General features: G+C 48.3%; 1 protein-coding gene across 41 annotated transcripts in view; it reads right to left on the bottom strand.

Annotated features, from left to right (window-relative positions):
* DST (dystonin) overlaps positions 1–21604 on the bottom strand; it is a 488220-nt gene that overhangs the window by 218031 nt on the left and 248585 nt on the right. For 5 of the 41 annotated variants that reach the window (XM_013977757.3, XM_084967808.1, XM_084967792.1 and 2 more), the window contains exon 1: positions 13497–14618. The exons of the other annotated variants lie outside the window; for them this stretch is intronic. In XM_013977757.3, coding sequence (XP_013833211.3) covers positions 13497–14474 — 978 coding nt within the window. In that variant the 5' untranslated portion in view covers positions 14475–14618. Of the gene's footprint in view, positions 1–13496; positions 14619–21604 lie in introns of those variants that run through there. 41 annotated transcript variants of the gene reach the window in all.

Here is a 21604-nt window from a genome sequence, read left to right as displayed (position 1 = left end):
GCAAAGTGACTCAGTTATACACATAACATACATTCTTTTTTCCCCCCCCAGGCTGGGGTCAAATTAGAGCTGCAGCATATGCCACAGCAATGCCGGATCCAAGCCACATCTGTGACCTACGCCGCAGCTTGTGGCAATGCCAGATCCTTCACCCCCTGTGCAAGGCCAGGGATCAAACCCACATCCTCACGGATGCTAGTTGGGTTCTTGACCCACGGAGCCACAACAGGACTCCTATATATTCCTTTTTAAATTCTTTTCCATCATGGTCTAGCCCAAGATTACTAGATGTAGTTCCCAGTGCTCTACCGTAGGACCTCACTGCTTATCTATTCTAAACGTAATAGTTTGGATCAACTAACCCAACTCCCAGTCCATCCCACTCCCTGCGGGCTCCCCCCGCCCCCCCATCCCTGGGCAACCACAAGCCTGTTCTCTGTGTCTGTGACCTTGTTTCTGTAGAAAGCAGTAATTGTATGTTACATATTCAATATCCTATGAACCAAACTTTAACAATCAAAGACCACTCACGCCTTAACTCTTTCATCCTCTCCTGGGATTTCCATTTAAGTGAGTATTATTCCCTGTATGGAAACCAAGACAATTTTAGATACACTGCTACCATTAGCCACTATCTAGCTGAGTATATCACACATGATAGGGTACAACCAAAACAAAAAGGAAAAATAAATTAAATGCTAAACACTGTAAATCTGCAGCTCTCACTCATGATGCCTGATGCAAACTCTGTGCATTCAGCCAAATGCTGAATTTTCAGCCACGGCTGAATTCTGCCTCAGTGACCCGCCAGGCTGGGTTCTAGGAGGTCATTAAGGTTCCACCCCTCAAATCACAGTGGCTCACAGAGAAGGAGACAGTTTCAGCCCCTGCTGCCTGGTTCCAATCCTAACTCCAACCACTCACGGGATTAAGACCCAGAGCTCCTCCAATGGAGACTCTCAGGCTAAATGAAGTCAGTCAGAGAAGGACAAATCCACATCACTTGTATGTGGAATCTTAAAAAAAAAAAACCAATGCCAATGAACTTGTTTACAAAACAGAAACAAACTCTCACAGGCACAGAAAACAAACTTGCTGTTACCAGAGGGGGAAGGGGCAGGGAGGGATCCTCAGGAGTTTGGGATTAACAGATACAAACTACCATGAATAAAATAGATAAACACAAGGGCCTCCTGTCCAGCACAGAGAACTATACCCTATCTTGTAATAACGTATAATGGATAATGATCTGAAAAAGGATATACATAAGCATATAGAAAGTATACGTATAAGCGATCACTTTGCTGAATACCTGAAACCAAGGGAAGACTGTAAATCAACTCTAACAATTCAAAAAGACCCAGCGCTCTATCATATTCACATCGTCTCTCTAAAATCGATTTTCCTCATTTTTAAAATGTAAATGATGCCATGACAATGTCTACCTCCTGGCGTGGTTCTCAGGATGGGCTGAGCACCGTGCCCTGCCCACAATTTCAGGAGCAGGACCTGTGACTTGAGGCCCCTCCCCCACAGCCCACCAGGAGCATCAAACACAAACAACCAGCAGGAGGGCTCCATCCAGGGCACTGCCAGCTGCCACCCCAAGGCAGGCTGGTGCCTCTTCTGCCCTGACCCCTCTGCTTCCCCTCACCCTCAATTTTCCAGAAGGACCTCTTCCATGGGAAACAAAGTATGATACACCCTCACTTCCCTACCCTACTTCTGCCTTTCTACTGCTCCCCTCAGTCTCCCCTCACCCTGCACAACCTGGCCTGACCTGGCTCTCCGCAGGATGTGCTGAGTAAGGGGGGTGGGGGGAGATGGAGAGAGGGGGAGGGGAGGGGGGAAGGAGGGGGGAGGAGGTGAAGGGGAGGGAGAAGGCTGGGGGGGGGACTGGGACGGAGGGAAGAAGGAAGAAAAGAAGGGGGAGGAAAGGGGAGGAAGGGGGAGGGAGAGAGGAAGGAGAGGGAGTGGGAGGGAAGAAGGGAAGAAGGGGGGAGGGAGGGGCCGAGAGGGAGGGGAAGGGAGGGGTGAAAAGTACCAAAGATCAGGAACACATGGCGTGTTTTCACTGGCTTGAATGAGTTTCAGCCTCTTGTGTAAACCTCGTCCCCTTAGGAAGTAAATGTCTTCCAATTCCCCTCAATTTGCAGCAATCACTGACCCCCAACACTGCCCTGGATGCCTGGCACTGAGCCCCGGCCAAGGGTCACTCAGAGAGAGCCCACCGTTACCTAAGCTTCAGTGGAGTCATCTCTTGTGAATCAACTTCATAACCCCAACCCAGGGCGATGCCTAGAAACATCTTCTCAATGAAAGAGCAGGAGCCAACCCACCCCACCCCAGGGCGCACACTGGAGTCTGCAGACTGCCCACTTCCTGCCACGTGAACTGCCCCAGCCTCCGGGAGCTGGTCAGCTGAGGCCGCAGATGTGAAAGTCCTGGGAGCAAAGTCAATGCCACCAGACGACTGGGCGGCAGCAACACCCTATTTTTACAGATGCTGTCATGGTTCTGGCATGAGACCACACCAGGAGCCAGCTTCCAAAGCTGAGTCACACACTCCCTGAGGGATTTTTCGCATTTGCATTTTGTTCTCTGCAAGGCCAAGAAGGCAGCTTTTTAAAAAATAATTTTAATTTACTGACAAGATTTAAAAGTTTAATCATATTTACCTTTTTTTTTTTTTTTTTTTTTGGCTACACCAGTGGCATGCAGAAGTTCCCAGGCCAGGATCAAACCTGCACTACAGCCGGCTGGAGCCACCACAGTGACAAAGGTGGATCCTTAACCCAGTGAGCCACCAGGGAGCTCGAGTTTACTGTTTATACAGTGGATGGGTAACACTGGGAAAGGCAGCATCTGAGGTTAAGAGAACTAAGAAGTTCCGTGTGGAGAGACTCTTAAACAGAGGGAAGGATAAAGGATTCTGGGGAAATCACAGCTGGTAGCCCTCTGGAGGCCCCTCGTTTCGCTGGTAAAGAAGCTGAGGCCAAAGGTGGGGACCGGGCTTGTCTGGGGTCCCTGAAAGGGAGCTGGTACCTGTCTCCTCAGTTACAGTTCAGAACCTGCGAGAGAGGGGGAATCTCTCATTCCTTCGTATTTAGAAAAGAAATTTAGGAGTTCCCGTCATGGCTCAGCTGAAACAAATCTGACTAGTAATCCATGAGGACACAGGTTTGATCCCTGGCTTCACTCACTGGATTAAGTATCCGGCATTGCTGTGAGCTGTGCTGTAGATCACAGATGCATCTCCCATCCCTCACTGAGGAAGCTGTAGTGTAGGTCAGGGGCTACAGCTCTGATTCAACCTCTAGCCTGGGAGCCTCCATATGCCAAGGGTGCAGTCCTAAAAAGAGCAAAAAAAGAAAAGGAAGAAAAAGAAAAAAGAAATCTACCCCTATGGCTCAGCCTGACTTTCCCACGGGTCAGGAGCCCTGGGGGTACCCCCTCTGAGCACAGGCCCTGCTGGGGACGGTCTGCGAGGGGTCCCGGGCAGCCCTACGACTGAGGTCAAGTCCTGGCCAAGCAGCTGCTACACAGAGGGACCCACACTGGGTGTCGCCGAGAAAGTGATGAGCGTCAGGGTTCATAGGGGCCCCCTCGCTAGGCTAGGCTCACACCCTTGACCCACAGACCAGTAGGGCATCCCCGCTCTCCTTCGGGAGCTGCTGCAATTGGCCGTCTGCCCTGAGCTGCAGAGAAGCACACTGGTTTCTGAGACCTGGATCCTCCCAGGGGTTAGTTCTGTTCCAACAGGTGGACAGAATTTTAAGCTAATTATGGAATTAAGGAAATATACATAATAGGTATTCAATAAACATCTGCTGCAGAAACGGTAAGATGGATGGACTGGGAGAAGGGAGGCGGCAGCCCTTTGCTGGTGTGGACGAATTAAGTCTAAGGTCCAAGGAAAGAAAAAAGATGGTCACAAGAGGTGTCCTCGTTTTTTGTTTCTTGGGTTTTTTTTGTCTTTTTAGGGCCTCACCCACAGCATATGGAGCTTCCCAGGCTAAGGGTCCAATCAGAGCTGTAGCCGCTGGCCTACGCCACAGCCACAGCAACTTGGGTTCCGAGCTGCACCTGCAACCTACACCACAGCTCACCGCATCACCGGATCCTTAACCCACTGAGCGAAACCATGGATCGAACTCTCATCCTCATGGATGCTAGTAGGGTTCATTAACCACTGAGCCACAACAGGAACTCCTGTGTCCTCTTTTCTAAGAAGCAATGGTGATATCCAAGCTACACAGCGCCTACAGCCTCCTAAGTCTTTCTCCCACGTGCTCCCCCCTCATTAAACGCTCAGAATAAGAAACTATCCTAGGAATTCCCGTTGAGGCTCAGTGGGTTAAGAAGCGGACGAAATCCATGAGAATGCAGGTCTGATCCCTGGCCTCACTCAGTCGGTTAAGCATCCGGCATTGCTGCCAGCTGTAGCGTTAAGTTGCAGATGTGGCTCAGATGAGGTGCTGCTGTGTGGCTGTGGTGTAGGTCAGCAGCTGTGGCTCCAATTTGACCCCTAGCCTGGGAACTTCCTTATGCTGTAGGTGCGGCCCTAAAAAGGGAAAAAAAGAAAGAAAAAGAAAGAAACCATCCTAGTTCACAGATGGGGTGAAAAGCAAGTCTTCTGATGCAGAGCTCCTCAGCCTCCTTGTCTCTGCTGCTGCAAAGCTGTAGCAACTCCCTACAACATTTCGGGAAGAGTTTTCTCCATTGATGAAACAGCTTGCTTCACAGCAGCAAAAATGGATTTAAGGGACCCATGATGGATACGGAAATGGAGTTCGTCAAAGGGTCTTCCTGCCGAGCACAAAATCCCTACTGGCGGGGAGCATTATCCAAGAGTATTGTCAAAGGAATTGCAACTCCACATATTTTTTTTTTTTTAAATAAACGAGAGCATGTATAACCTGAGAGAGTTCAGGTGTTAACAGGATGAAGGCAGCAGGTTGGAAAAGGTGATCTTAAGATTCTTCTGCCTCCCAACTTTTTTTTTCCTTTTTCTTTTTAGGGCCACGCCTGCAGCATATGGAAGTTCCCAGCCTAGAGGTCAAATCAGAGCTGCAGCTGCCAGTCTATGCCACAGCCACAGCAATGCCAGATCCAAGCCGCATCTTCGACTTACTCTGTAGCTCACAGCAACACAGGATCCTTAACCCACTAAGCGAGGCCAGGGATCAAACTCGCATCTTCATGGGTACTAGTCAGGTTCTTAATCCGCTGAGCCACAACAGGAACTTCCCGACTTTTTTAGCGGACTTATTTCAAGAATGAAGTTTAACGTTGGAAGGTTAGAACAAAGCCGGGAGGTGGTGATCTGTATTCCATCCGTAACCCTACGGCTTCCTCCCCTCTGGGATGCTGAGAGCCTCAGTGCACCTGCGCACGAGGTTCAGCTGGTCCCAGCCCCACGTGATCGGAAGTGCCTGCACCAGGGAGAGGACCATTCCTTGCACCCTTTACTCACAGCGCGTGACACTGCAGTTGGGCGAAAGCAAATTCCATACTGAAATTGTCAAAACACGCAAATATTTCCAAGCCAAGACATTTGCTTCCAAAGACAATTTCTTCAACGATGTTTTAACTATTTTGGCAGAAACCAGTGTAATCAAACACATTTTTAGTGTCTGCTTCCAAGTTGCAAAAATGTGTGAAAATGCTCCTCAAAACAGTCTTAGCTGCCAAGATGGCGCACGTATTTTGAAAATTCTATCTGGTGGAAAAACTGCCTCCCTAAAAGGAAGAGTTTAAGGCTCAAAATGATGGCTACCTTCAGCAAAGGCTCATTTGTTTCTTATTCAAATACAAGTGGAAACTAACAGAAAGGAGTTCCCATTGTGGCTCAGTGGAAAAGAATCTGACTAGCATCCATGAGGACGCGGGTTCGATCTCTGGCCTTGCTCAGTGGGTTAAGGATCTGATGTTGCCGTGGCTGTGGTATAGGCCGGCGGCTACAGCTCTGATTCAACCCCTAGCCTGGGAAACTCCATATGCCGAGGGTGCGGCCCTAAAAAGACAAAAAAAAAAAAAAAAAAAAAGAAAGAAAGAAAGAAACTAACAGAACCATTTTTCTCATAAAGCAAAAGATTTGAAACTTTGATGTCCTCCACTGAACTGACATGACAGAGGCATTCTAAAATGTTGATAGAGCCAAATTCTTTGCAGCAATTTTATAAATGATATTTTGCAAACTGGTTATGAAATCCAAATGATGGCTAGACATTTTTTTAAAAAATCAATACACGCATTTTCATTCAAAAAGATGAACTGATTCAGAAAGAAATGAGTCAGCTTTGCTTTCAAGATCTGCAGAGCAAAGCTACGAGAGAAAAGGAGAAACATGTAGATTTTATCCTAGTTATTGAATTCAAAATATGGTTTTGTGGCCTAAGATTCATAAAAGACTTGGTTAAAGAAAAACATATTGAATAAATATTATATGTCAGTGAGGCTGAGTATCTGTATTAGTCTAACATTTTGAGATGGTTCTCAATTATTGTAAGCTTTTATAATACAAAAGTCAATTCATACAAATATCTAACCTGTCATTACTTGGATACTGATAACGTCATTTCTACAATGTACTCACCCCACCCTTCCCACCGTGGCTTCTCTCTCTATGTCACAGCCCTGTTCATTGTGATTCACCAAAGGATGAAAAGGAACATTCCACGAGTTCAGACTTCAGTAGTTAACATGGCTACATGACATGGGACATTGAAAGCACAACAGTCCATGGAGTTCCCATTGTGGCGCCGCAGAAACGAATCCAACTAGTATCAGTGAGGATGCGAGTTCGATCCCTGGCCTCATTTCAGTGGGTCGGGGATCAGGTGTTGCCATGAGCTGTGGTGTAGGTCACAAACATGGCTCGGATCCTGTGCTGCTGTGGCTGTGGTGTAGGCCGGCAGCTGCAGCTCCAATTCAACCCCTAGCCTGGGAACCTCCATATGCCTCAGGTGTGGCCCTAAAAAGCAAAAAGAGCAAAAAAAAAAAAGCAAAAAAAAAAAGGCCAACAGTACCCCTTTATCCACAGTCTTGCTCTCTGTGGTCTCAATGTCTGCAGTCAACCACAGTCCAAAAATATTAAATGGAAAATTCCGGAGGTAAATCATTCTTAAGTTTTAAACTGCATGACGTGGTGGGTAGCGTGATGAAAGCCTGCACCATCCAGATCTGTCCTGCCCTCGGGGGAACCACCCCTTCGTTCCGGGTACCTGGCCCACTAGTCATTTAGTAACGTCTTGTTACCAGATGGACCTACGGCATCGCAATGCCTGCAATTCAAGGAACCCGTATTCTACTTAATTGAGGCCCCAAGTGAAAAGCAGTGATGCCGGGAACTCGCATATTCTCCTACGGCGCCAGGTCTACTAACTACACAGGAAAAAGCACTGTATAACATAACACACACAGGGTTCAGTACCATCGCAGTTCCAGGCATCCACTCGGGGCCTTGGGAGGCATCTCCTGCAGATCGGGTTGGGGGTGGGGGCAACTGTATTCATGCTCATCATCACCAAAGCCTTGCAAGTGACTGGGTTTACAGTCATGGTCACTGTCATTCATTAGGAATAAACAATAGGATAGAGGTGCCTGGTGTTGGTTCAAAATAGAACGAGTATATAATACATGTTGGTAGAAAAACTAAAGAGCAGAGGGATGAAGGAGGGGCTGAAAACACTAAACAAGAAGGTATGCAGTGGTTAACCTGGATTCTGAGGAATTTAAAACTTAAAGAGATGGGGAAGGCGGGGGGGGGGGGGCAATTGGCTCAGAGTAACTCTGGGTGACATGCAAGCCCTTCCTCGTACTGGCTGAGTGACCCGAGCATGTCACATACATCTCCTGAGGCTCCAAGACCTCTGTGAATGGGGCCACAAGAGAACCACTTCAGGACGGTCTGGGGATTTTGGGTTTTTTTGCTTTTTAGGGCCACACCCTGCAGCATATGGAAGTTCCCAGGCTAGGGGTCGAATCAGAGCTGCAGCTGAGGGCTATCCCACAGTCACAGCAACGCCAGATTTGAGCCTTATCTGCAACCTATGCAGCAGCTCACGGCAACACCAGATCCTTAACCACTGAGTGAGGCCAGGGATCCAACTCACATCCTCCTGGATACCAGTCAGGTGCTTAACCTGCTGAGCCACAATGGGAACTCCAAGAACCACTTCCTGGTGGTTAAACAGCCCAACAGTGGGGTGTCTAGCAGGTGTCTGACTCCACAGATGCCATCTCTATTAACAGCAGTATCAGCATCTCGTCCAATACCCTCAATTTCTGGAAAACGAAGCAGAGACCTGTAGAGACACAGGCACCAAGCGCATTAGCTCTCTGGTTGCAAAGCTGGGCTGCCACCTCCCGCTCCGGGTCCAGGATCCACGCTGCTGGTCAGAAAACCCGTGGTGAGAAGAGAAAAAGAGGGCGCTTTCTAGAAACACGTGAGAGGGTGCCTGAAATGTACGCACTCTTCTCAGGCTCAACTACAAGACAGCCTCATCCAGCAGAATCGGGGGTGAGGCTGCATCTGGAGACGATTCCCCCACAGGGACCCTGGGGTCACGTGAGAGAAAGGAGAGGCAGGGCCCCAGCCATAGCCTTGACCTTCAAAATCACCAACAAGAAGAGTCGGGGCACCCAGCCATAGCCTTGACCATGAGAACCAACCACAAGAGTCGGGGCACCCCAGCCACAGCCTTGACCATGAGAACCAACCATAAGAGAGTTGGGGCACCCCAGCCATACCCTTGACCATGAGAACCGCCCACAAGAGAGTCAGGGCATCCCAGCCACAGCCTTGATAGTCAGAATCACAGCCCCATGTCAGAATCACAGTGATCTGTTCTAGCAGAGTCACCAGACTGACATCCAGGCATCTATATTTTCAAAGAGCTCCTCGGGTGATGCTTACAAGAGTCAGAGAACCAAGGGCTGGAAAAAGACATAACAACTGTCCTTGCTTAGATCAATATAACAAAACTGGGAAGAGGTGTGACTTATGAAACTCAAGAGAGAAGCACTGGAGGGCAAAGGTGGAGACAGGTCCCAAGAGCAGAGCGCACAGGAGCCAGACAAAAAAGGGTCCCTGCCAAGGCGCCAACCTCCAGCTCCTTACTCCCTGCCCCCGGGCGTGGTCTGCCTCTGTCACCTCTGCTGGGAGCACTCACCCTCCACAGGCCATGAGCGTCACAGGTGAACACCAGTCCCACAAACACCAACCCTGCTCCAGCGCACAGCAACCTCAGCAGAACCAGAACGCATCGCATCAAAGTAGGATGCTGCGCCCTCTCAACTCAGCCACGCCCACTGGCTGTGTTGTCTTAACCCCACTTTCTCTTTCTTCATTCCATGCAAAAGGAACCTTCTATTTGGCCTTTTAAGCAGTTGTTAGAAAGGTCAAAAGATACAATATGTCTGAAAGTGTTTCTCCAATTTCAAAACAATATGCGAATCTCAGATAGTCCTAGAGTTCCCCTTGCTGCTTAGAAGGTTAAGAACCTGACATATCTAGAGAAATGACAATAAAAACAAAAATAAACAAATGGGACTTAATTACTTAAAAAGTTTCTGCATAGCAAAGGAAATGCTAAACAAAACCAAAAGACAACCCACAGATTGAGAGAAAACATTTGCAAATGAAGCAACTGATAAGGGATTAATCTCCAAAATATATAAACACCTCCTGCAGCTCAATTTCAAAAAAACAAACAACCCCATCAAAAAAATGGGCATAAGATCTAAATAGACAATTCTCCAAAGAAGACATACAGATGGCCAAAAAACACATGAAAAAATGTTCAACATCACTCATTATCAGAGAAATGCAAATCAAAACTATGAGGTACCACCTTACACCAGACAGAATGGCCATCATCAAAAAGTCTACAAACAATAAATACTGGACAGGGTGTAGAGAAAAGGGAACCCTATTTCACTGTTGGTGGGAACGTAAATTGGTACAACCACTATGGAAAACAGTATGGAGATTCCTTAAAAAACTAAAAATAGAAGTACCATTGGGTCTAGCAATCCCACTCCTGGGCATCTATCCATGACTCAAAAAGATACATGTACTCCGATGTTCATTGCGGCACTACATACAATACCCAAGACATGGAAACAACCTAAATGTCCATCGACAGAGGAGTGAATCAAGAAGATGTGGTACATATACACAATGGAATATTACTCAGCCATAAAAAGGAAAGAAATAATGGCATTCGTAGCCACATGGATGGACTTAGAAATTATCATGCTAAGTGAAGTCAGACAGTGAGACACAAACATCATACGCTATCACCTACATGTGGAACCTAAAAAAAGGTTCTTAGCAGAACCTTAGCAGAACAGATACTGACTCACAGACTTTGATAAACGTATGGTTTCCAAAGAAGACGGGTTGAGGGCGGTGGTCTAGGGATTAGGGATGGAAATGCTATGAAACTGGGTTATAATGATCACTAAACAACTATAAATGTAATAAAATTCATTCAGTTAATAAAAAAAAAAGAACCTGACATAGCGTCCATTAGGATGCAGGTTCAATCCCTGGCCTAATTCAATGGGTCAAGGATCCAGCAATGCCGTGAGCTGTGGTGTAGGTCACAGATGCAGCTCAGATCAGTGTTGCTGTGGCTGTGGCATAGGCTTCAGCTGCAGGTTCGAGTAGACCCCTAGCCTGGGAACTTCCATATGCCACCTGAGATAGTCCTTTTTTGCAGTTACACCTCCTTACCCTAGTAAAGATGTACCTGCTCTGAGACTTACATTCAGCAGGTACCCAAACAGGGGCAGCTTAGGATCCCCCCCACCCCCGCCAGAACCCCCATGCCTGAGGGCTGCTCAGGGTCAGCTCATGTTGGCAAGGGCTGAAGAGGAAATGGGCTGGTCACCTCAACTAAGAATGACAGGAAAGTCAGAGGCCTGGACTAAATCTAAGGGTAAGATGAGTTCAAAGAATTGTACACTATTCCACATGGAGATTAACTCAAATGTCATTGAGCCCAATCCTGCAAACAACTGAATAGGAGCAAACATGGTTCAAGTAGAGACAACGTGAAAAAGATAACTGAAGGCACAGTACCTTGCAAAGTAATGCTGGGTAATGGGCCATTCCTGGGATGCGAAACTAAGGAAGGACTGAGAGCTCACATTTGCATCTAAATCTGTGATCAAAGAGGGAGAATCCAAAGCCAGATAAAGAGGACTGTGCATAGTTCTAACTAAAGATAATGAAGCAGAGCCCAGCTCCAAGGTACCAGGAAAAATGTGCTGAGAGGGGCTGCTAAGCTGTTGGTCAGACTCTGCCCCAGAAGGGTCTTTATCTGGACCACAGGTAGGTTAAGACGTCAAACCCCTCAGATAAAATAAGGACTACCCAGAGCTCCCTGGTGGCTCAGGGGGTTAAGGATCTGGCATGGCTGCAGCTTTGGCTCAGATTCAATCCCTAGCCCAGGAACTTCCATATGCTGTGGGTGTGGCCCAAAAAATAAATAAATAAATAAGCACCACCCATTCAGCCTCTCCCCAGAAGATATGTGGCTTTGAGTACCTCCGTATCACAATCATTTAACACATCTGAATGACAGGTTTATACTTATTTTTACATGTATTTTCCACTGAAGATAAAATGAATGACACGCAAATTAGAAAGGGGTAAAATCCTTGGCATGAGGAAAATATGAGGGGAGGGGGGAGGCTTGTGCACCACTTAGGAAACAGATTCTAGGAGTTTCCACTAATGAAAACATGTATGGCTTACTTGAAGCCAAATTAGGCAAAACACAGATGGAAAACATATGTGAGCAAAGCAAGCGGTTGCATTCCTAACACACAGCAGCCAAGTGGCTCTCTTTCGCACTGACCCTCACGCCAGACCCACAGATGATGGCCCAGACCGGATGCTTTCTTTATCCACTGTAACCGCGGTAAAATGTAAAGAGAAGGATGACACGACATCAGGATGGCGCAGTGGTGCACACAAACCAGGGAACCCGCTTCTGGAGGACCAGGGCCAAAGTCAGTGACGACTGCATGAGCTGACCCTAATGAAACCACATCCGATCACCGGGAAGGTGGATCTCTGCCAGGCCAGACAATGACCTTGCCACGCCTACTTCACACCATATATACCATCTGGTCCAGATTTCTTCTTAAAAGGCAATGTCAGGAGTAGCTTAAAGAAAAAGCCATCAACTGCTAACTGGTAACACCTAAAGGACGTGGCTTTGGTAATGCACTTCTCCAGCAAATAAATATCCTCTTGCAATTTACAAACAAGTAACGGGATTTCCGGTTGTGGCTCAGCAGTAATGAACCTGATGAGTTCAAACCCTGGCCTTGCCAGGAGGGTTAAGGATCCTGTGTTGCCGTGAGCTATGGTGTAGACTGGCAGCTGCAGCTCCAATTTGACCCCTGGCCTGGGAACCTCCATATGCTGCAGACTTCCCAGCAATCTGAGGCTGAGTCATATTCAAATTCCTGTGACTTGCTGCCCAAGTGAGTTCTGATTTTAGACGGGGCAGGGGAATAACCCATATAACAAGGAGATGGAATAGATTTGGACAGTTTCATCTGTGCCCACCACCCCCAAAACAGACACAGACACACGTGGAATTGAAAGCAGTGATGGAGAACTAGAATCTGGCTTTTCAAACCGATCAGCAAGTCAGTACTGCCTGATCCTTGTCCTGTCGCCTCCCTTCATCTGTCATGAAGTTACTGTCTTGTCATAACGGCTTTTTTCCCTCTTTTTCCTTTTTTGGCTGCCCCAATGGCATACGGAGTTCCTGGGCCAGGGATCAGATCCAAGTCAAAGTTAAGACCTAAGTATGCTGCAGCTAGAGCAACACCGGATCCTTTAACCCACTGTGCCAGCCCGAGATTGAACCTGTGTCCTGATGATGCAGAGATGCTGCCGATCGCAGTGCACCACAGTGGGAACTCCTGTCATAACTGCTTTGTGATTTAACTTTTGTTTCCAAAGACTATTCCATCAGAAAAGCCAAAGGCCATGATCTACAAAAGTACAAAAGATCTTCACTCTCTTCCAGCTGTGCTTCACAACAATACCAAACATGTACAGGGATTGACCAGCAAGGTCCTACTGCACAGCAGGGAACCCTACTCGAAATTCTGTAATGAACCATAATGGAAAAGAAGACGAAAAAGCACGTATATGCGTATAACCGAGTCGCTTTGCCGGACAGCAGAAACACAACATTGTAAATCAACTACGCTTCCGCACAATTTTTAAAATAATATTAAAGGAAAAATTTTAAATTATAGGGCTTGAAATAAAGCTATGATTAAAGAATGTATCACAAAAAATAAAATCATCATCAAACCCAAGGCTATGAGTCAAATGCACCAAGAACTCTACAGTGCTCACAAAACATTTACGAGTGACTGATTACAGACCCCCAGCCAGCTGTGCACACCTGGCGTCCTTATTTACATGTTAAACTCGGGCTCCAAGCTGCACTTACCTCCTTCCCATCCGCATCCTTGGAAGAAAGGAACACATTAGTACAGAGAGAACGACAGCTCTTTTCTTCCAACTGGAAGTGCTCTGTTGCGTGAGGGCAAAATCTCTCCGTGTCTTGCTTTTCCTGAACGCTGCTGTCATTTTTTGCTGGGTCTTCCAAAAATTCACATTTTTCAAGCGACCTCTCTGGGCCACCATGCATCCGGGGTAAACTGGCTGCCGTCTGGAAGGCAGAGCCATCCCTGTTTCTCTGGAATGTTATTTCTCCCGCGTTGGCATCATCTAAAGGTTCCATCCCTTTCGCACAGCGAGGAGTGCTGTCTTCTGAAATCCCTTCCTCCAGTTCATTAACTCGGACTTCTGTCTCACAGTCTTGAGCAGGGGAGGGCCCCCCAAGATGAGACTGGCTGCTCACCTTCCTGTGCTGGACCCCTTCCTCCAGAGTGAAGCTGGAGCCCCCACACCCCTGCTGGACCCCCTCCTCCAGAGCCAGGCTGGAGCCCCCACACCCCTGCCGGACCCCCTCCTCCAGAGCCAGGCTGGGGCCCCCACGTCCCTGCCGGACCCCCTCCTCCAGAGCCAGGCTGGGGCTCCCACATCCCTGCTGGACCCCTTCCTCCAGAGCCAGGCTGGGGCTCACACACCCCTGCTGGACCCCCTCCTCTGGAGTGAAGCTGGAGCCCCCACACCCCTGCCGGACCCCCTCCTCCAGAGCCAGGCTGGGGCACGCATGCCCCTCCCGCAGCAGCGCCCTTGGCCAGGGGGCCACCCCCGCTCCGGGAAGCCGAGGAGCGCTCCTCTTCTCCTGTTCATGCTTTGCCCCTCCGGACTGTGGGTCAGTCCCACTTTCCTTGGTCGGGTCTCTTCTGAAGTATTTCCTTCTTCCAGCTGAACACTTTTCGGGTCTCAGAGGGGTTTTGGCAGGATCCAGAAACTGTTCTTCCTTCTCGGCTCGGACACAGCCGCAGACATTCCCCATTTGATTGGCAGGAAATCACGGCTGCACACTCTCACTCATTTCAAAAACCGAGGCCTACTCAGATGCCCCCAGGTCCCCAGACCCCCCCTCTGTCCTCCGGTTCCTCGGACCTCACGACCATCCCCTTCAGCCCGAAGCCATTTTGCTTATGAGAGGGACACGCGCCAGCAAGGCTGTGGCACCCTGCCCGGTCAGGCCCTGGGGCTCATTAGACACTGTGGCTTATTTCTGGCCACCAATCCTCTTAGACAAACAGCCCTGCTCACTGTCAAATCACCCACTGAAGCATTTTCCAGGCAAACCTTTAGCTTCGCTGCAGGAAAAGATTCTGACCCTCGCTTTAACTTTCAGTTTTCCGAAACGCTGTCACAGGACCCAAGTTTGCGGTAACCTTTGGAACTACTGGTGATTCAGCCAATCTGAACACGAACAGAAAGCAAATTCCAGCCAGGAGAGGGTTAGCAAATGTCCTTCAGGCTCAGTTTCAAAGTGCCTTTCAAATTCAGTTTCAGGGAGTCGCTGGCATACAATTTACTTTCTGAAGAGACATAAACTAATTAAGGTATGTGCAAAAAAAGAAAAAGGCTCAAAGACCTCTATAAATTTTATTAAGTCTCTTACTCAAAACCAGAAGCCAAAAAAAATAACAAGAAGATTCAGTAGGTGAAGGAGAGAGAATACAGGCTGGATGCTTAAAACAACTCTAACTCTGTTTCTAACATCAGTCTCTTGGAAGAGTTTGTCATAATTTTCATATGACGTAAATATCCACTTCTTTTTTATGATCATTAGGGTTTTCATATAAGCAAACGCGTCACTTTTATTATTTAAAGCAGAGAACACTCAGCCTAAAGAAACACCTGTGTGCTCCACATGAATGAAGGCAGTTGAACTTTACATGAAACTTTTATAATTGTACCCTAGTTAAATATTATGCAGTTTTACTAGGACCATGCTGAATAAATAATAAATCCGTATGGGATCTGATTACCTAAGGTGTGCATATTTCTAACACTGAGTCATAGACATGGTAAAAAGGAAATTAGCAATGGCAAGCCTAGTGTCACAGGTAAGCCACAATCACTTGACTAATAAAAAACTGATAACTGCTTTAACTCTATCTAGGTTGTCTTTAGACTGATCAAAAGATGGAACTCATCTTTTTTTAAATAAAAGTATTCCATTAAGAGTTCCTGTTGCGGCTCAGCGGGGTAAGGAACCAACATAGTATCCATGAGGATTCCAGTTTGATCCCTAGCCTGGCTCAGTGGGCTAAGGATCCAGCATTGCTGCTGTAACTGAGCAGGACCCTGAGGGGCTCCTGGGCACACAAGCCTTTTTTTGACCCCCATCGCTTGTTTATAGGGAATAAGCCTCAGTCTCCACAACCTTCCCTGAGTTCCAAAGGGCAGCTGCTCATCAGGGAAGGGAGGGGGCCAGAGACCAGGGAGGAGCCATCAAGAGACAATAGTGCAGCCCTGGGGCAGGTCCTGGTTCCTCCTCAAAGAATATACATCACAATACTTTGAACTAAAACCCCCAACAAATGGAAGAACTCCCTGACGAAGAATTCTACATTCCAGGAGGAGGACAACCACCAGAACCAGTCCTAGGGCCCCTAAACACCAGCTTTGAAAGACAATGCAAGTTTGCCTCTACCCTGATCCTTATCCACAGCCCTAGTTTCCACTCCCCAAACTAAAAAACCACCTCCTAACCCCTTCCAGGGGAGGCACAGTCTTTAAGACATTATTAGCCTGCTGTGGCCCCCTTTGCCTGGCAAAGCACTACAGCTGTCTTTTTCAACTTCACCCAAAACTCTTGTCGCCACGTTTGTATTTGGCACCAGCAGACAGAGGCCGGATTTCAGTGACACCGCAAAGTGCAGCACAGGTCACACACACGGCTTTGATCCGGTGGTGCTGTGGCTGTGGTGTAGGCTGGCAGCTGCAATTCCAATTCGACCCCCAGGCTAGAAACTTCCATAGCCCATAGGTGTGGCCCTGAAAAGAAAAAAATTCCACTCAATGGTCAAATTCACCATGGTGCTGACATTTGTCAGTAATAGACCTGCGTGATGAGATTTCCCTTAATCATTTTGAGAGGAAATTAATGGAGCCATCAACCCAACCTGAATATCCTAGAAGACAAGCTGGCAAAAACAAAGCTCTGGGTTTGTCTGTTTGTGTATGTTTGTTTTCAATTTGATTTTCAATATCTTTGATAGGGATGGAGTAGGCACAGGTAGTGGCAGAAGTCCCGGATAAAGGACCATATTTATTCTCGTGGTGGCTCAGAGGTTAACAAATCCAACTAGGAACCATAAGATTGCGGGTGCAATCCCTGGCCTCGTTCAGTGGGTTAACGATCCAGCATTGCTGTGAGCTGTGGTGTAGATCGCAGATGCGGCTTGGATCCCGTGTTGTTGTGGCTGTGGCTGTGGCGAAGACTGGCAGCTACAACTCCGATTAGACCCCTAACCTGGGAACCTCCATATGCCATGGGTGCGGCCCTAGAAAAGACAAAAAAAAAAAAAAGAAAAAGGACTATATTTAACGAGGGAAACTGGCGGGATATTGGGAGATCATTGTAAGTTAGTAAATTGCTCAAGAAAACCATCAGACAAGGCAGACTTGCTTCCTTAGTGGAGCCTTGAGAACTGCCTCAGATTGTTGGGTGGGGGTGGGATGAGGCCTCTTTTCAGATTCAGACCAAGGGCAGGAGCTTGAGGACCACCCTTCAGCTGATTTGAATACACACCTTATCGGATACCGAGGAGGAGCTACTACTCTCAGAAAGGAAGAGGCGGGCTTTTCCAACCCCCACTCCCCTTGAATGATAAAAACTGTAGCCCACCCGATCCTCGGGGCGGAGCTTGCACCTCTCACAAGCATCCTATCCTAATCAATCTATTTCTTGCCTATCACTTTGTCTCTTGCTGAATTCCTTCTGCGCAGAGACATGAAGAACCTGAGCCTCAGTGAGTCCAGACACAGGCCGAGAGATTCTAATTTAAAACCTTGGATTCAAGTCCCAATCTGGGTGTAGGCTGGGTTCGAGGCCCGGGACGTGGGTTCAAGTCCCAATCTGGGTTTTGGCTAGGTTCAGGCCGTCAATACTATCAGTTTCATCTTCACACACATTATTTAGGAGAATGTTAACAGTAAGCGGCTGGTATTTGTCCTGACAGGCTAGCTGCACAACCAGTGACGTAATGCTTCTTTTGAGCCCCACCAAACTTGGCAAAAGCCCATTTCCAGGCCACTGTTGGTTGCTCTCTCCCAGAAACGGCCCAGCTTCAGTGTGCAGGTGGCTGGCACTCACCTTGCAAGGCCTATCTGTAATATCAGTGACAATTTCCTCTTTTCTCTAAGGCCTGCCCCACCTCACCCAACTCTCCCTCCCCAAATCCTTATTTTTATTGCTATTGCAATAGACTCATCACCCCACATTAGAGTCAATTTTATGAATATTCTCCCAATAGATCAAAATATTTCATTACCTTTGTGTCTCTGATCTAGCTTATGGTAGTTAATACAGGACTATTGTATGGGTAATGCTTACTTTCAGACAGCCTGACCATGAGCAATGCCCAGAGCAAATTGGGGGCAGGGGTTGGGGGGCTGCACCTGCGGCATACGGGAGTTCACAGGCTAGGGGGTGAATCAGAGCTGCAGCTGCTGGCCTGCACCACAGCCACAGCAACGTGAGATCTGAGCCACATCTGTGACCTACGCCCCACTCAGAGCAACACCAGATCCTTAACCCAATGAGTGAAGTCAGGGATCGAACCCACATCCTCATGGTCACTAGTAGGGTTCATTACCACTGAGCCACAAGAGGAACTCCAACAAATACTTTTAAATAAAGAAACACACTGGTCTTCTGAAATTACTTCCCGGATTTGCATAAAGTCTGATGGGAAAAGGCCCAGTCACTTTCAGCAAGGATGACGACCACTGCTATAAATAGCCATCTCGCTTGGCATGACCAGCAAAATCCTTCTCATCTTAAATTATCATAGGGTGAAGATCAGTTATTTCTTTAGATACAAAGGGGCATTTCTATTTTACCAAAACACCGAAATGTTCCATTTTCAGTATATCTTGTTCTAATTTTTAACTCTTGGTGGTAACAGTCATAACTGCTTGTCATTTCAGTCCTAAAATGCACTGGATTTCATAACATGCCACAGAATCATATCAGAAACAAAACTCTTGGGCATTCGGGGTTAGCAATGCACAGGATTACATCTAGTATGGCTAAACAAGGCCCTGCTGTATAGTACAGGGAACTGTATTCAATATTCTGTGATATGGAAAAGGCAATGAAGAAGTATATATATATATATATAGTCATATTCAGTTTTGTCTATAACGTTTTTCCATCCAGCGGAAATTAACACATTGTAAATCAACTATACTTCAGTAAATTTTTTTTAAAAAAGAACTAGGAAAACCTATTTTGGTGTTTTTATGGCTGGCCCTCATCTCTCCTCCAGAGATAGCTGAACTCCAAAGAGTTTTCTTAATACAGAATTTTTTTTTCTTTCTTTTTATGGCCACACCTGCAGCACATGGACGTCCAGGGCTGGGTGGAATCCGAGCTGCATCTGTGACCTACACCACAGCTCATGGAAACACCGGATCCTTTACCCACTGAGCTGAGTGAGGCCAGGGACCGAACCCTCACCCTCACAGAGACAACACTGGGTCCTTAACCCGCTGAGCCATAACAGGAATGCCTATAATTCTTTTTCGAATGAACTTTTGCTTTGTTTCCTCCAACCTAGGGTCTAAACCTACTGCCTCTACTTTCAACCACTTTCACATTCTGCTCTGGGCTCTGCCCCCAGGAGCTCCGAGCACCCTCTCCAAGGCTGCCAGGTCTTTGGAGAGGAAACCGCTAACTCAGCCTTCATCTTCTCAGATTCTGGCAGTGCTCCCCCTGCTCGGCCTCCCCTTCTACCCGAAGTTCTCCTTCCTTGGTTTCACCAACACTACGTTTCCTTGTTGCTGTCGCAGGAAATGAAATACGTTGTCCTATCTCTTGGGAGAATGTTCACCAAACTGAGTGTAATCCAGGCTGGTGAATCTAGCTCCACACAAATGAAGACAGGATGCAGAGGAGGGGGTGTCGTGCAGGCTCGGGAGGGTCTCCCACAGTAAGGGCAAGGGTCACTGACACTAGAGGGACGCTTGGCTGGAGGAATGGCAGCTGCCAGGCGGGGCCTCCCCAAGCTCTGTTTCCTCCTGCTGCCCTCGGCCTGGCCTTCCCGATTCCCGCCCTCTGCCCTCTGCTCTTTTCTGCAGAACTTCAAGGCCCCTTCCAGGAGATGGAACTCAAACCTCTGGTGGAGACAAGAATGACCAGGCCCTTATCACCACCCCACCGCCTCACTGGAATTCCCCACCCCACCCCCCTGTTGAGCAACTGACCCTACTCCTCCCCGCCCCCGACCAGGAAAGGCATGTGGCCCACTCCTCGCCCCGTCCCCAAAGGGGCCTTAGATGCCCCCAACCAACCATCAAGTGTATGGCGAGACCCCTCTTCACCCAACCAGTCAGCAGGTCAGCAGGTGTATCCTGAGACCTCTCCTCTCCCTGGGCTACAAAAACACACGACCATGTGCCCGGGTCGGCTCTCTCTGATCATCAGGAAGTCGTCCCACTGCACTTAACATCTCTCTCTCTCTCTCTTTTTTTTTTTTTTCCTTTTTGCCATTTCTTGGGCCGCTCCTGCGGCATAGGGAGGTTCCCTGGAGAGGGTCTAATCGGAGCTGTAGGTGCTGGCCTATGTCAGAGCCACAGCAACGTGGGATCCGAGCTGCGTCTGTGACCTACAGCACAGCTCACGGCAACGCTGGATCCTTAACCCACTGAGCAAGGCCAGGGATCGAACCCGCAACCTCATGGTTCCTAGTCGGATTCGTTAACCACTGAACCTTGACGGGAACTCTGAGCATCTCTTGTCTCAATAAACTCTTCTTTCTTTTCACCTCAATGTGAATCCGAAAATTCTTTTCCAACCGACGTGCATAGACCGTGACATTCTCCACACACGCTCTTCCCTGAATCCTCTGAAGATCCCTTCTCCCTGATAGATTCAAGGACCAGGTGCTCGCTGGAACCTCCCAGGGCTACCGAGGTTCTGTGCCTCCTCGGACTGGCCAGCCCTGCTTACACCCCCCATCTGCTCGGCAGACATAAGCCCTGGATGCCCCACAGGCCAGCACTTCGGCTTTACTGTCACCCCCACCCACTCCCCCTCCTTCTAGAGTCTGCTGGTTTTTACCTCCCAGACTCAGCAGTTCAAAGGCATCTTTAACTGCTTCCCCCACCCCCGCCATCCTTCATGCTCCAGACCCTGTCACCAACTCTCTTACTTCCTTCAAAATGCCCCCCTGGATTTTTTAAATTTTTTGGTCGTGCCTAAACTTCCACTAAATAGCATGTGGAAGTTCCAGAGCTGTGGATTGAACCCATGCCACAGCAGTGACAATGCTGAATCCTTAACCCACTGAGCCACCAGGGAACTCTTTGCTGGATTCAACGTTTCATGCCCACCTGAATCCTGGCCTTTATCACTCCACCCAGAGGGCGCCCCTCAGCTTATGTCTCTACCACAGACTGGGGTCGTTTCCAGCTGCTTTACTACAGCCCGTGGACTACACTTCTCAAATGTCATTCTTCAGGCGCAGAGGGCTCAGGTGGTCTGCCGACGCCTCCACGGCACAGACAAACGCTCTGCCTCCCCCCAGAGCCTGGGGCCCCCTCGGTCCCACTCATGGTTCCCTCCCTGACATTCAAACTTGTCCCCAGCAGTTGGTAATGATGGGACTAGCTCATCCCAACAGGCCTCTGACCAGCCCACGTGGGGCTCTTGGCGTTTCAGCCCCACTGAAAGTTCCGGATCCTGGGAAAGCTGACTTCCAGGTGAAGTCAGCTTTTTGGTCAGTTCTCAGAGCTCCCCAGTTCTGGTAACAGGGTCCGGGGTCTGGCTCCACGCCCAACCCCACCCCGCACCACCCCAGGTCCCCGAAGGAGGGGTTCCTCGAGCAACAAGGATGCCTAGACCTTCAGGAGCCTGCTGCCTCCACTCCGGTTCCTGAGTGTCCCAGCCACCGACAG

Source organism: Sus scrofa, chromosome 7, assembly GCF_054392235.1.
Source record: "Sus scrofa isolate SSC_HxYL_T2T_F1_AM1 chromosome 7, Sscrofa_HxYL_maternal_Yorkshire_Landrace_v2.0, whole genome shotgun sequence".
Taxonomy (NCBI): Eukaryota; Metazoa; Chordata; class Mammalia; order Artiodactyla; family Suidae; genus Sus; species Sus scrofa.
The sequence above is the reverse complement of the archived record's forward strand: the minus strand, read 5'-3'. Positions and strand labels throughout refer to the sequence as shown.